Source organism: Podarcis filfolensis (genome assembly GCF_964270895.1).
Source record: "Podarcis filfolensis genome assembly, chromosome: 2".
NCBI classification, from domain to species: Eukaryota; Metazoa; Chordata; class Lepidosauria; order Squamata; family Lacertidae; genus Podarcis; species Podarcis filfolensis.
The window spans coordinates 88,554,371-88,567,133 of record NC_139605.1 but is presented as its reverse complement, the minus strand read 5'-3'; the positions used below and the strand labels follow the sequence as shown (position 1 = coordinate 88,567,133).

The 12,763-nt window shown below is 45.8% G+C and overlaps 1 protein-coding gene across 3 annotated transcripts in view; it reads right to left on the bottom strand.

The window, feature by feature from the left end:
• Positions 1-4,327: 4,327 nt before the first annotated feature.
• ST6GALNAC1 (ST6 N-acetylgalactosaminide alpha-2,6-sialyltransferase 1) overlaps positions 4,328-12,763 on the bottom strand; it is a 28,263-nt gene continuing 19,827 nt past the window's right edge. For 2 of the 3 annotated variants that reach the window (XM_083597901.1, XM_083597900.1), the window contains 7 exons: positions 12,413-12,584; positions 11,458-11,547; positions 10,430-10,568; positions 9,558-9,661; positions 7,768-7,857; positions 6,768-6,867; positions 4,328-5,769 (listed from right to left, as the gene is read on the bottom strand). In XM_083597901.1, the coding sequence (XP_083454027.1) occupies positions 5,599-5,769; positions 6,768-6,867; positions 7,768-7,857; positions 9,558-9,661; positions 10,430-10,568; positions 11,458-11,547; positions 12,413-12,584 (866 nt within the window). In that variant the 3' untranslated portion in view covers positions 4,328-5,598. The remainder of the gene's footprint in view (positions 5,770-6,767; positions 6,868-7,767; positions 7,858-9,557; positions 9,662-10,429; positions 10,569-11,457; positions 11,548-12,412; positions 12,585-12,763) is intronic. The other variant, XM_083597902.1, reaches the window with a different exon arrangement.

Here is a 12,763-nt window from a genome sequence, read left to right as displayed (position 1 = left end):
GGAATCTGCAGCATATGGGCAGAGTAGATGGCATACGTCTCAGGAGACTTCACAAAATCCTTCCACGGTGAGCACGATATGCTTAGGAAGAAAAGCAAATGTGCATATATCTACCGTGGTACATGTCAAACTTTAGATGCCCATGGATTTAGGAGGAGGACCAGGAAAGAGCAGACTTGGGGTGAGCTTTTGGGAAGGAGGAAGCAATCCTGAGGTGTGATTCAAAGCAGAATTCAGGAACATGGAAAGATGCCCTAAAACTAAGCCAAACTCAGCCACTGGCAGCATCTCTCTAGGGTTTGAGACAGGAGTCTTTCAGCAATCACTTCCTTTCATAGGAGCTGCTGGAAGGCTGGAGTCAAAGACAGTTGGGGAACTCAAGTACCGTATTTTTCGCTCGATAACACGCACCTGACCATAACACGCACATCGTTTTTAGAGGAGGAAAACAAGGGAAAAAACATTCTGAATGAAACAGTGGATGTATCATTTTTGTGCTTCATGCTGTGGCCACAGGCATGTGATCTGATGGTGAATTTGGGGTGACCCAATGCAAAAATCCTGAGAATCCCTGTGGATCCATGCTTTGTAACCACGTTTTTGCACCATTGCAGCCCCAGGCAACAGTGGGTGTGTGATTTGGGGGGGGCAGGCTGTAGCCATGGACATGCTATGTGCTCTGATGGTGAATTTGGGGTGACCCAATGCAAAGATCCTGAGGATCCATGTTTTGTAACCACGTTTTTGCACCATTGCAGCCCCAGGCAACAGTGGGTGCGTGATTTGGGGGGGGCAGGCTGTAGCCATGGACATGCTATGTGATCTGATGGTGAATTTGGGGTGACCCAATGCAAAGATCCTGAGGATCCATGTGGATCCATGCTTTTTAACCACATTTTTGCACCATTGCAGCCCCAGGCAACAGTGCGTGTGTGATTTTTGGGGGGCAGGCTGTAGCCATGGACATGCTATGTGATCTGATGGTGAATTTGGGGTGACCCAATGCAAAGATCCTGAGGATCCATGTGGATCCATGCTTTTTAACCACATTTTAAGTGGGGAAGGAAGGAAAAATACAGAATGGACAAGGAGCACGAGAGGGGTGTGCAGAGAAGCAGCTGGCTAAGAATGCAGGAGAGGGGTATAACGGGAGGGAGGAAAGGAAGGCAAAAGTTTTCCCTCACCTACCCACCCAAGCCAGCCAGCTCTCTCTCTCTCTCTCTCTCTCTCTCTCTCTCTCTCTCTCTCTCCCTCCTGCATGTTTTCAGCAGCACCGGAGCACAGAGACGACACTCTGCTTTCCCCTCTGCTTGCCTGGAGGGGAGGGGCTTTCCCTGCTCTTTGTTCCGTTTGAGCAAACACAGCAAGGAAACAGAGGAGGGTGGGCAGTAAGACCCTGAGGCAGAATGCAGGAAAGCAGCCACTTCCTCTTTTCAGGTTTCCCTTCTCCGAGACGCGCGATTTGATTTTTGCCTGATTTTTTTTGCCATTTGGCTCCAGGGACCACACATTCGCTCAATAACACGCACAGACATTTCCCCTTCCTTTTTAGGAGAAAAAATCTGCGTGTTATAGAGGGAAAAATACGGTAGCTTCAAGTGCATTCCAGCGCAATGACAGAGGGATAATTCCTAACAGCTCCTTGGTGATGGAAGAATCTCTCCACCCCTCAGAGAGGCCATCTTTGAGTCAATCTACCTCAGGCACTAAGGGGCACGGGTGGTGCTGTGGGTTAAACCACAGAGCCTAGGACTTGCCAATCAGAAGGTCGGCGGTTCGAATCCCCGTGATGGGGTGAGCTCCCGTTGCTCGGTCCCTGCTCCTGCCCACCTAGCAGTTCGAAAGCACGTCAGAGTGCAAGTAGATAAATAGGTACCGCTCCGACGGGAAGGTAAACAGCGTTTCTGTGTGCTGCTCTGGTTTGCCAGAAGTAGCTTAGTCATGCTGGCCACATGACCCAGAAGCTGTACGCCGGCTCCCTCGGCCAATAAAGCGAGATGAGCGCTGCAACCCCAGAGTTGGTCACAACTGGACCTAATGGTCAGGGGTCCCCTTTACCTTTTTTTACCTCAGTCACTGACTTTCATATGCGCTTTCAAATGGCCACACTAGTTTCCTCTTCTTTTATTATGTGGCATGGAGGAAACAGCAACGGACACAATGAGAGAGAGCACAAACCACCCCCTTTTGTCTTGCTTTGTTATTGTAATGATATTGAAAGCAGACTGGATGTGCTAAATTAGGGATCACCAACCTTTCTGGGTCAAGGAGCAGAAGACCAGAGCATTGGCTGAGTGGCACAGGGCTTCCTCCTCCTGGTCTGATTCCCCCCTGATTCCCTAATGCACTCTGGAGAAAAGATTTGCATATGAACAGCGCTTGGGTATTCTGCTTTCCATTGCAGCACAAGTCAGATTGGATCACACACACACTCCCACACTTACACGGTGACTGACAGCTGTACGAAAGATGGTACACCATATCTCAGATTGTGGCACTTTTGCAACATCACATATTGCAATGCTATTTTGTGAAAAGAGTGCATTAAAACTAATAATCTATGAACACATTTCTATATTGCTTTTCATAAACAACATCCAGAAGTGTGCAAAACCAAGAAGTACAACAAAAGTACAATTGAGAATAAAATGTAGCTGCTAAGCAAACAGAAAGTTAAGTTAAAAAGAAACTAGCTGGTACAGTGGCGTAGGGTGGGTTGTCAGCACCCGGGGCAAGGCAAGTAATTTGTGCCCCCTAACCCATGGATTTGCACCCCCCTAACCCGTGGATTTGCGCCCCCTAACCCGTGGATTTGCCCTAACCCCAGATGTTGCGCCCGGTGCGGCCGGCCCCCCCTGCACCCCCCACGCTACGCCACTGAGCTGGTATTGGTGGCCAACAAGGACCTCAGAGAACAGACGGGGTTTGCAGCACACGCCAAAATTGCAACGGTGTAGGCAACTGCTGCAATTCAGAGGGGAGGTGATTCTACAAAGCGGGTGCCACCACTAATAAGGCCTTTCCTCTTGTCACCTCTAAAAAAGCATTTATAGGACACAGCATAGCCAGGAGGGATTCATCCAATGATCTTAGTGATTGGGCAGACTAACAAAGGCCCTCCTTTGAGTAAGCTGGTCACTAGTTTAGGGTTTTGCAGTGCGAAACTAAAACCTTAAACCTGGCCAGGTTTAAGAGTGGTATAACAGCTACATGATAGGATGCCTGGCTCAGTACCTTAGCCCCTGCCTTTTGGAGCTGCGGCGGCTTTCAGACTGGTCCCTAAGGGCAGCCTCACACAGAACGCATTACTTTGGGCTTTGCTGTCAATAAATCATATGGCAGCCTAAAGAGATGCTGCCACCTGATGGGCCAAAGCAGCATTACAATTATGCAGAGAGAACATGGACATTCTTGTGCATGTTCTTGGGACACCTTCAGCCCATACATTGGCATCCACACCAGAGAGGTGGAAGAAAGTTTAGTCCCCCCACTTGAATGGGGAAAACTCTTTCCTCTATCACTATGGTTCACCTCACGTGTGTGTCTGAGGGCATGCAGTGTATGCATTCTCTGGATGGTAGGTTTTGTGGAATATATAACCTTCTTTGACAAACAAACTTCCTGCCATATTGATGATGTGCATTTCACTAGTGACTTGCTCATTGTAAGGGTCATAGTGGAATAGGTGAAAAGTCGGAACTAGCCAGTATCCTGCCTTTGGAAAGGAGATGTTTTAGAGGAATGATTCAAAGATGAAACCCTTTGCAAAGCTCTGCAAATGCAAAAAGAACGTTTCCCTGCCCTCTCCTGGTCAAGACACCCATTTCTGTGCTGGCTAACCTAGGTATTTTTATATTTACATACATTCTGATCACGTTCTTGTATAAGCAAAAGCATTCAGGCTGCAGTGCTAAGAAGTAAGCTCAGTAGGCCTTTTTCTGAGTATTGCATTTAATAAGGTGTAAGTGTAAACATAGGTCTGTTTTTTAAAAACTCTGCACTATTTTTATATTGAGATATTAACTGACTCTGCCATCTCCTGAAAAGTTTGTCTTGTGATTCTTACCTTACACTGCAATCCTACGCAGGTGTGTTCAGAAGAAAGTTCCATTGAGTTCATTGAGGCTTACTGCCAGGTGAGAAATGCAACTTTAACTTCTTATAACACTGATTAAGAAATATCACTCAAGAAACAAGTACATGGTAGTACTTTCGGATAAGAGCAAACTACGTAGCAACAGACGCCAAGAGCAATGGAGTGTGCATAGGAATGCATACCTGTACAAGTAGATTTCCAGTACAACTGGACAAGCCAGCAATAAAAAAGTACTTCACTTTCTTCACTTTTATTTTCTTTCCTTGCTTTTCTCCCTCTTATCACAAGCATCGCATCTACTCTGGCCTTTCATAAATCAGAAAAAAATATTTGATAGTATCTTTGCACTATATTTTTAACAACACTGTTAAACCAATCAGCTGCTTTGTAAAAATAAAATAAAAAATAGTGTCAATATCTATAGGCTACTATCTAAAGAGACAGAATGGATCCACCCTCCAGCCTGAACTTAAAGGAAATTCAGCATCTTAACCTTCTGTTTTCTGGATCCTAAGAGATCAGGATTTTTCTTCCAGTGAGACTACAATGATTAATCCCAAACCAGTTCTATGGTCTTGTAGGAAAAAAGCAAGACAGGGGTGCAATCAGCTCCAGTCATGCAGACAGTTGATCTTTGTCCATGTCTCTATGCCCTTGAGTTTTCTTGGATTTGCAGCTGACTTTGTTGTCAAGGGAGAATTTTCCATCACCTCCTGCTGATATGAAGGAGTTGGAAGGTAATCTCCTTTCCACAACAGAGTAGTGCAAGGGAGAAAGGGCCTCTGGAGAGAGAAACTTCAAAAACTTCTTGGGAATTGAAAAGGGTCCTATTCAGCTTTGAAGAATGCCAGCATGGAGATGGTCACCTAGCAACCTGGAGCAATGTGGCACAGCTTGGATTCCAGAGCCGGAGAAACAATGAGTCCTTGCGACCCTACTGAGAACTTAAAGCCCCAGGATCGTCTCCCAGAGCAGAGACAGAGCACATCTAATGGGAAAGCATCTAATGAGAGAATAGGCTTCACCAAAGCGATGGCAAATGCATCAAGACATGTTGCCAACACACACACACAGAGGAAAAAACAAGGGCTCTTCACTGATGTAAATCAAATGTTTAAGCTACTGTAGTAGAGACTGACTGGTGGAGAACTGAAACCAGGAAGGAGTAAAACGGAAGAGAGAGTATAGCGGAAATGCTGTGTGAGACCCCTTCCAGCCAACACAGGTAGCAATGGCCAACTCGGCTCGTTATACTCACAGTGGATTCTCAGGGAATAATTAACCCCATCAAAATGTTTTCAAGTAGTAATATCCTTTTTGTCTTTTGTTTTGTCCTGCAACCAACAAAACTGCATGTGCAGCGGAATGGATATTTGTTGTTGCAAGAACCAAGTCTTTAGTTGGCAAGGACCCGCTCTACCAAAATGATAATAGAAAATATGGCTCAGATCCATCTCAGCTTCCAAAATTTGCCATCAGCCAGGGCTCCCTTTTCATCTCGCTCAGGATCGCTGGTACAGCTTCATGATGCCCGAGTCGTGAAGTTTCTTCCATGTCCTCCGTTCCAAATCAAAGTCATGGTTGCTATAAAAGACTAAGCGATGCCATTTCTGGTCATAATAATGATCCGAATACTTTTGGTAGTCTTCGGTGATGTATCCGTAAGCACTTACCTGTGGAAAGCCAAGAGCCATAATTGGGGAGCTACAGGATAAAGGAGGGGTATAATAATAATAATAATAATAATAATAATAATAATAATAATAATAATAATAATGCAGCCCACACTAGGGTCTCCTGACTAGGGTCTCCTGCAAGGCTACAAAATTATTAGCTCAAACCTTTTCTTCCCTTGCCCTTTCCTCAACCTAAAGCAATCTCCATCCAAAGTTGTTATTCGTCACTGAAAAGTGTGTGTGTGTGTGTGTGTGTGTGTGTAGCCTCTGTACTTCATCTGCCCCCCACCCCCGCTAATAGAGCCAATAACAGCAAGGTTTTGGCAGGGCAAGATTTAGCCTGAGGAGAAGTAAGGGAGAAAGGGGTTAAGCCTCACCACCCTCAGCTGATACAACCCTGTCCGTTGACAGTATCCCTAACATCTCCAAGGTATGGGGAGGAATTAAATGTCACACTAATGTGATTGTTCCATCAGCTTGCTAGAGAGAACAATCCCCACTTGCCTTGCTCCCGTGCCCCACACGTTGTCCCTGAGGTTCTCCAGACCACCCCCAGCCAATTGGGAGGGGGCATGGAAGATGAAAAGGAGAGGAAGCCCCACATCGCAAGCAGCATTCCTTGTTGAGGGCTTCTGCTGATGGGAATTATTAGTTGAATCCTGTCCCTTGTGTGTTTGCAGCTCTTGCAGCTCAGATTATCACCTCTGGGCACTTCTAGACCATCATTGGTTTTGAGGGGGTGGGATTCAGCCACAGTCAAGTTCTGAAATTAATTTCTAGCTCTTGTGCAACAAACTCACTCCCCCACTCCGCAAACTAAACTTCTTTGTTGAATGCCAGATTGTATAAGCTCCCCGCAAACAAATCAGAACAAATGTTCAGCAAATAACCGGCATGATCTAACCTCCCTGTAAACTTTGTGCAAACAAATCAGGAGGAAGATTCAACAGACAGATTGTCTGGAAGCAACCTTTGGGGCGCCTTTGAGTTCTTACCTGGTCACATAGGTGGAGTGCAGTTAGAAGGAGGAAGGCACCTGTGGTGGGTCTATAGATCCGCCAGTAGGACTTGTCTAGGCTTTTGGATCTTAGAAACCTGAAGTATGAGATATTATTATTATTATTATTATTATTATTATTATTATTATTATTATTATTTTGAAATGTTTCTTTTTGTTTAGTTTTATCAACAGGATACAAAGGTAAATAAGCTAGTTGGAGATGCTTTGTGGGCACAGAGGGCTTGTCTTACATCCTTATTTGATTGTGGGAGCACATCCTGCAATTTCTGATGGCCGCTTAGGCAGGTAAAACAAGTGGCATTTTTTAAAATTTAGCAATACAGTGGTACCTCGGGTTAAGTACTTAATTCGTTCCGGAGGTCCGTTCTTATCCTGAAACTGTTCTTAACCTGAAGCACCACTTTAGCTAATGGGGCCTCCTGCTGCCGCTGCGCCGCCGGAGCACAATTTCTGTTCTCATCCTGAACCAAAGTTCTTAACCTGAGGTACTATTTCTGGGTTAGCGGAGTCTGTAACCTGAAGCGTATGTAACCCGAGGTACCACTGTAAAGCCAACCTAACAATGGATGCTCCTCATTTGTAAAAGTTGCCATCTTCCCTTCGGTCAAGGGGCCCTGTGTTTCTAAGAACTGTGCAGAAGAAATTCAGTGGTATGTTTCTAGAAAAAGAGGTGCCGGAACTCACCATGAACGCCTCCCTTGTTCTCTTATAATAAATGGCAATGGCACCCACCTGAGAGGTGCCAGGACTCGGTACCAGTGAGTTCTGGCTGAAAAAAGTCCCGACTGTCAGTGGGTACAGCTTCTCTAACTACCATTGAAGGCAGTGGCATCTGTTCTTGTTCATAAATGATGACACCATCATGCCAGGACAAGGAGCCCTATCCGCTTATTGGACCTGACAAGCTTGTTTATTTGGACCCTGCTAGCCCAGAGCATCCCTTATCATTCAAGTTAACTTTACACACCACAAACCTGTTTTTCATGTATCTGAGAAAATCAGGATGAATGACAAAGTAGTTATCCAGGGTGAAATTGCTACCAAATTTATCCCGAGGGTATGGCCTGGGAACGGAAAGAGAAAAAAACCTTTTAGGCCAAGCATGTGCCATTCAAGCAAGAACTAGTTCGGCCACTTCTCCTATGAGTTAGGTGATGTGGTAGACAGCCACCATTTTTCAGGGTGTGCCTAAGAACCGTATGGGAAATGAACTTTCAAATGATCTTTATTTCAGCTGTTTGAAACAAAGCAAAAGTGCTGCCAAAAAAAGGAAAGGAGGCGAGGAGGACGTGGCTTTTAAAAGGGCAAGGGGGAGAAATGAAACGTCATCAAGGGATGGGGAAAGGATGTTGTGTTTACCGCAGAAATTGAATAATAATAATAATAATAATAATAATAATAATAATAATATTTTATTGATATCCCACCCTCCCCAGCTGGGCTCAGAGCAGCTAACAACAATAAAAGTAACACAGTTTACATAAAATCACAATCAATTAATTGAAATACATTCTAAAATCAATTCATTCTAAAATCAATTCAGAATCAAATTAATGGCAACCATTGGGCTTGAGTTCTATGAACATTACCAAAGGAGGGAGTCAGGCTGTGCCCTGGCCAAAGGCCTGGTGGAACAGTTCTGTCTTGCAGGCCCTGTGGAAAGATGTCAAGTCCCGCAGGGCCCTAGTCTCTTGTGACAGAGCGTTCCACCAGATCGGGGCCACAGCCGAAAAAGCCCTGGCTCTGGTTGAGGCCGGCCTAACTTCCCTGTGGCCCGGGATCTCCAAGATGTTTTTATTTGAAGACCATAAGGTCCTCTGTGGGACATACCAGGAGAGGCGGTCCTGTAGGTACGAGGGTCCTAGGCCGTATAGGGCTTTAAAGGTTTTAAAACCAGCACCTTAAACCTGATCCTGTACTCCACCAGGAGCCAGTGCAGCTGGTATAGCACCGGGTGAATGTGATCCCGCGGCAAGGACCCTGTAAGGAGTCTCGCCGTGGCATTCTGCACCTGCTGGAGTTTCTGGGTCAGTCTCAAGGGCAACCCCACGTAGAATGAGGAGACCAAAGGCTCTCTTCTCACTGAGTTCAAATGCTGCTAAAGAAAAGCCCTGTGCTCATTCACAGTAGCATGGGACTCCTTGCTGACAATATTCCAGCCCGTCAGGTCTTCCTGGAGTGATCATGTGACATATGATGTCCTGGCTGTACCTGCAAGAGCACATACTACAATCTTTGGTGGGCATTCCCACATACACAGGAGTTCTGGTCGAAGAGTCACCAACTACAGTGGAACCTCGGTTGTCAAACGCTTTGGAAGTCAAACGTTTCGGCTTTCGAACACCGACAACCCGGAAGAGAATGCTTCCGTTTTCGAATGCGCCTCGGAAATTGAAAGGCTTCCGAGGCATGTTTCTCCATTTTTTCAATGGTTGTCGAACGTTTCGGAAGTTGAACGGTCTTCTGGAACAGATTACGTTTGACAACTAAGGTTCCACTGTACTTGTTAAAATAGCAGGAGAACCCAGTGCTTTAACTCTGGAATTGTTTTCACTATTCATGTTTGAAGAAGTCAACTGTAGTATTAAATAGAAGGGAGTGATACCTTATTTGACTGTCACATGGAAATTTGAATGTACTTTAAATGAATGGTGTGGATCTGCCCATGGTCTTCTGCAAATGCAAACTAAAATGGCCAAACTCTTAAGGAACATTGTCCTGAAACGGACTGAAAAACAAAAAGGGGGAAATCTGCTTCTCTTACCCATAGCCATCCAAAAATCCCTTCCTGACTCTCGTGTTCAGCAGAAGAGCTTTCAGCCATTCGTAATCTCTTGGCCCTTCCAGGAAATGAAGGTACTTGATCTCCTAGGAAACAAGCCACACATACGCTGGTAGGGGTTGCAGCAGATGGAGCATAAGTGCTGCCAGAGCACAACTAATGAATGGGTAGGCACTCTGTGCTGGCCAAACAAAATCCAAATTCTGATCCAGACCTCATTCTGAATAATTTATGTAAATGAGGCACGGCCAACCTCAGTGGAACAAGAGAGGCAAAACGACAGAAAATGGAATGCTCTGCAAAATTTGGAGTGCTGATTTAAAAATCCAGAGACAACCCAGATTATTCAGGTTCAACATAAACTAGGTACTGTGTGGCTCTCCCAAGAAGTTCCACTGGCGGAAGAAGGGGGGTGCAGTGGGTGCGGCCCACCCCGGGTGTCATCCCTGAGGGAGGTGACATTGCTGCGCCGCCCCCCTGGGATGCTCCCCCCCGCGGCTAGCCCCCCCCCCCCCGGGTGCACAGCATGTGTGCCGCTCTGGGTGCCGGAGCAGCTAGCTCCACCTCTGCGGAGAACTGAGCTGGGCACTTTAGTGACTGGACTGCTGTTCTGCAACATGAAACACACGCTGGGACTAGGGTTAAAGGCTCATCTATTGTCAAGCCTAATGTCAATAGATAGTAAGTGGTCACAGACTGAGGAACCAGTGCTTGGATTTTAATGTGGAGCTTGGAGGGTGGGCAATAAACCTTTCCCCCTTCACCATTTTTCTCATCTAAATGACCCCTCTCTAAAAACCCCACTAGCTGTCCCACATGGGAGAAAACATCTAATATGCCATAATTTGCGTTACCTTTCCCATGGGGATCTTCTTGAATCCCCGATTTCCCAGAATTGAGACAGAAGACACTAAGGAGTAGGCTGTGAATCCGTAGAAGGACGTTCTGGTTCCCACGTCTTCCTCAAAACCTTTGACCACGGCCCCACTCACCCTGGCCAAAAATGACCATATAACATTGTAAAGTTAGCCTTGTAGCAGCTTCTCATTACTGGATTTCACAACGTGCTGCTGGGGTGGGTGGTTTTCAATATTTGATACAAAATAAGTGGCTTGGGCAAGTTTCTAGATGAAGGGAGCTCCAAAGGTTAAAGATATCTAGGTGATTTCAGTTTTCTGTAAGCCAGAACAATGAAACTTAATCGGAACCATGATCTTTGCACATATGCACAAGGTTAGTGTATAATGGATAGCTGTTAGCATCCTGACATTTGGAGAAGACTCCAAATACCCTGGCATAGAATTTATATGTAGACACAAGCAATAAATTATACAGTATATAAGGTGTGGGAATCCCCCATAACTTTTAATTTTAAAAAAGGTTGTCAATGATGTTGGCTCCGAAGAGAGAGAGAGAGAGAGAGAGAGAGAGAGAGAGAGAGAGAGAGAAGGTCGTTTTGTGTGCATAATATTTGGTTTAGGACCATCAGTTTCAGATTTTTCAAACTACCTGGAAAAGAAACAGCAGTGTTGGTGAATCGGCCCTGTCCCTAGGACTACCTTCTCCTGTATGAAGCATCCCTCTCATCACCATCAGAAGATTCCCTACCTTCAGATGCCCCAAATATCCCTACATTATACATTGAAAGCACTTTCAAAGGACATTCTTTTGCCCAAAGAATTGTTGATGGAAGTTCACCTCGCCACACACACACACACACACACAGAGAGAGAGAGAGAGAGAGAGAGAGAGAGTGAGTTTTGGCTTATAACATTGGTTTTTAGTAGATGACCAAGAAGGCTTTGTGGCACTGTTGCAGAATTTCTCCCAGTCAATAATGACAGACACGGGTTCTTTCAGAGGAAAGACAGAATTTATTCACCTGCGCAGGGGCTGCAGCGGGATCTCTCCCAAAGGCTGAGCCCCTCCTTGTTCTCTGAGGCTTCCTTTTATAGTGACCAGTAAACAATTTCTGCAGGATTACCCATACAGGCAAAAAAAGAGGAAGTTTATTCAAGCAGACAAGAGAAACAGAACTTTTTTAGCTCTCTGCTCCCAATCCTGTCTGCCCCAAACTGCGAGCATGTGCAGGTTTAAAAACAGACACAGACATCAGTTAGCTCATTCCTTGTGACTTTCTGTCATAGATTGGCTTTACACAGCACTTTTCTGCCAATCTCCAGACTGTTGAGGGGAGATAATCTTGATCCTTCAGTACTGAGAGGAGATGCCAGTTTTAATTCTGGCTTTATCCTTCTGGCACTTTCATGGATTATGCTTTCGTTGACTTCTGATATACACAAACACACATATGCACACATAAATACGCGCACACACGTTACTGTTTTAACAATGCTGTTAAGCTACCTTAGACTGTTTTTGTTTCCTTGTTTAGGAAGGACTAAACTTCTAAATTGGGACGCGGGTGGCGCTGTGGGTTAAACCACAGAGCCTAGGACTTGCCGATCAGAAGGCCGGTGGTTCGAATCCCCGCGACAGGGTGAGCTCCCATTGTTCAGCCCCAGCTCCTGCCAACTTAGCAGTTCGAAAGCACGTCAAAGTGCAAGTAGATAAATAGGTACCGCTCCGGCGGGAAGGTAAACGGCGTTTCCGTGCGCTGCTCTGGTTCGCCAGAAGCGGCTTAGTCATGCTGGCCACATGACCCGGAAGCTGTATGCCGGCTGCCTTGGCCTATAGAGCGAGATGAGCGCCACAACCCCAGAGTCGGCCACAACTGGACCTAATGGTCAGGGGTCCCTTTACCTTTACCTTTAAACATCTAAATAGATAGATAGATAGGCAGAAGAAGAACACAGGAAAATATCAGTTCCTCTTACCGGAACACGTAATCATGGGAGTCAATCTCCTGGCCCATTTTGGAGTTGTTCAGTATCCCCCCATTCCCTACCACCGCACATCTGATACACCTGGAAGTCTGGCTGCTGTTGCGTGCAAAGAGAATCTGGTGGTACGGTTTAGGGGGAAGCATGGTGATGACTTGTTTTACCACTGAAAGACAAAAGGCGTCCTTATTCGGCATGAAGGGCAGGCAGTAAACACGCACAGCTCTGAACTGCTTGGGGCGTAGGATGGAAGTAAGGCACAGGAACAGAACAGAATCAGAGCACTTTAAAGTCTGCCAGCTTGTCTTAGGCTTGGCCTCTGAAGCGCTGCCATTTTCACTTTTG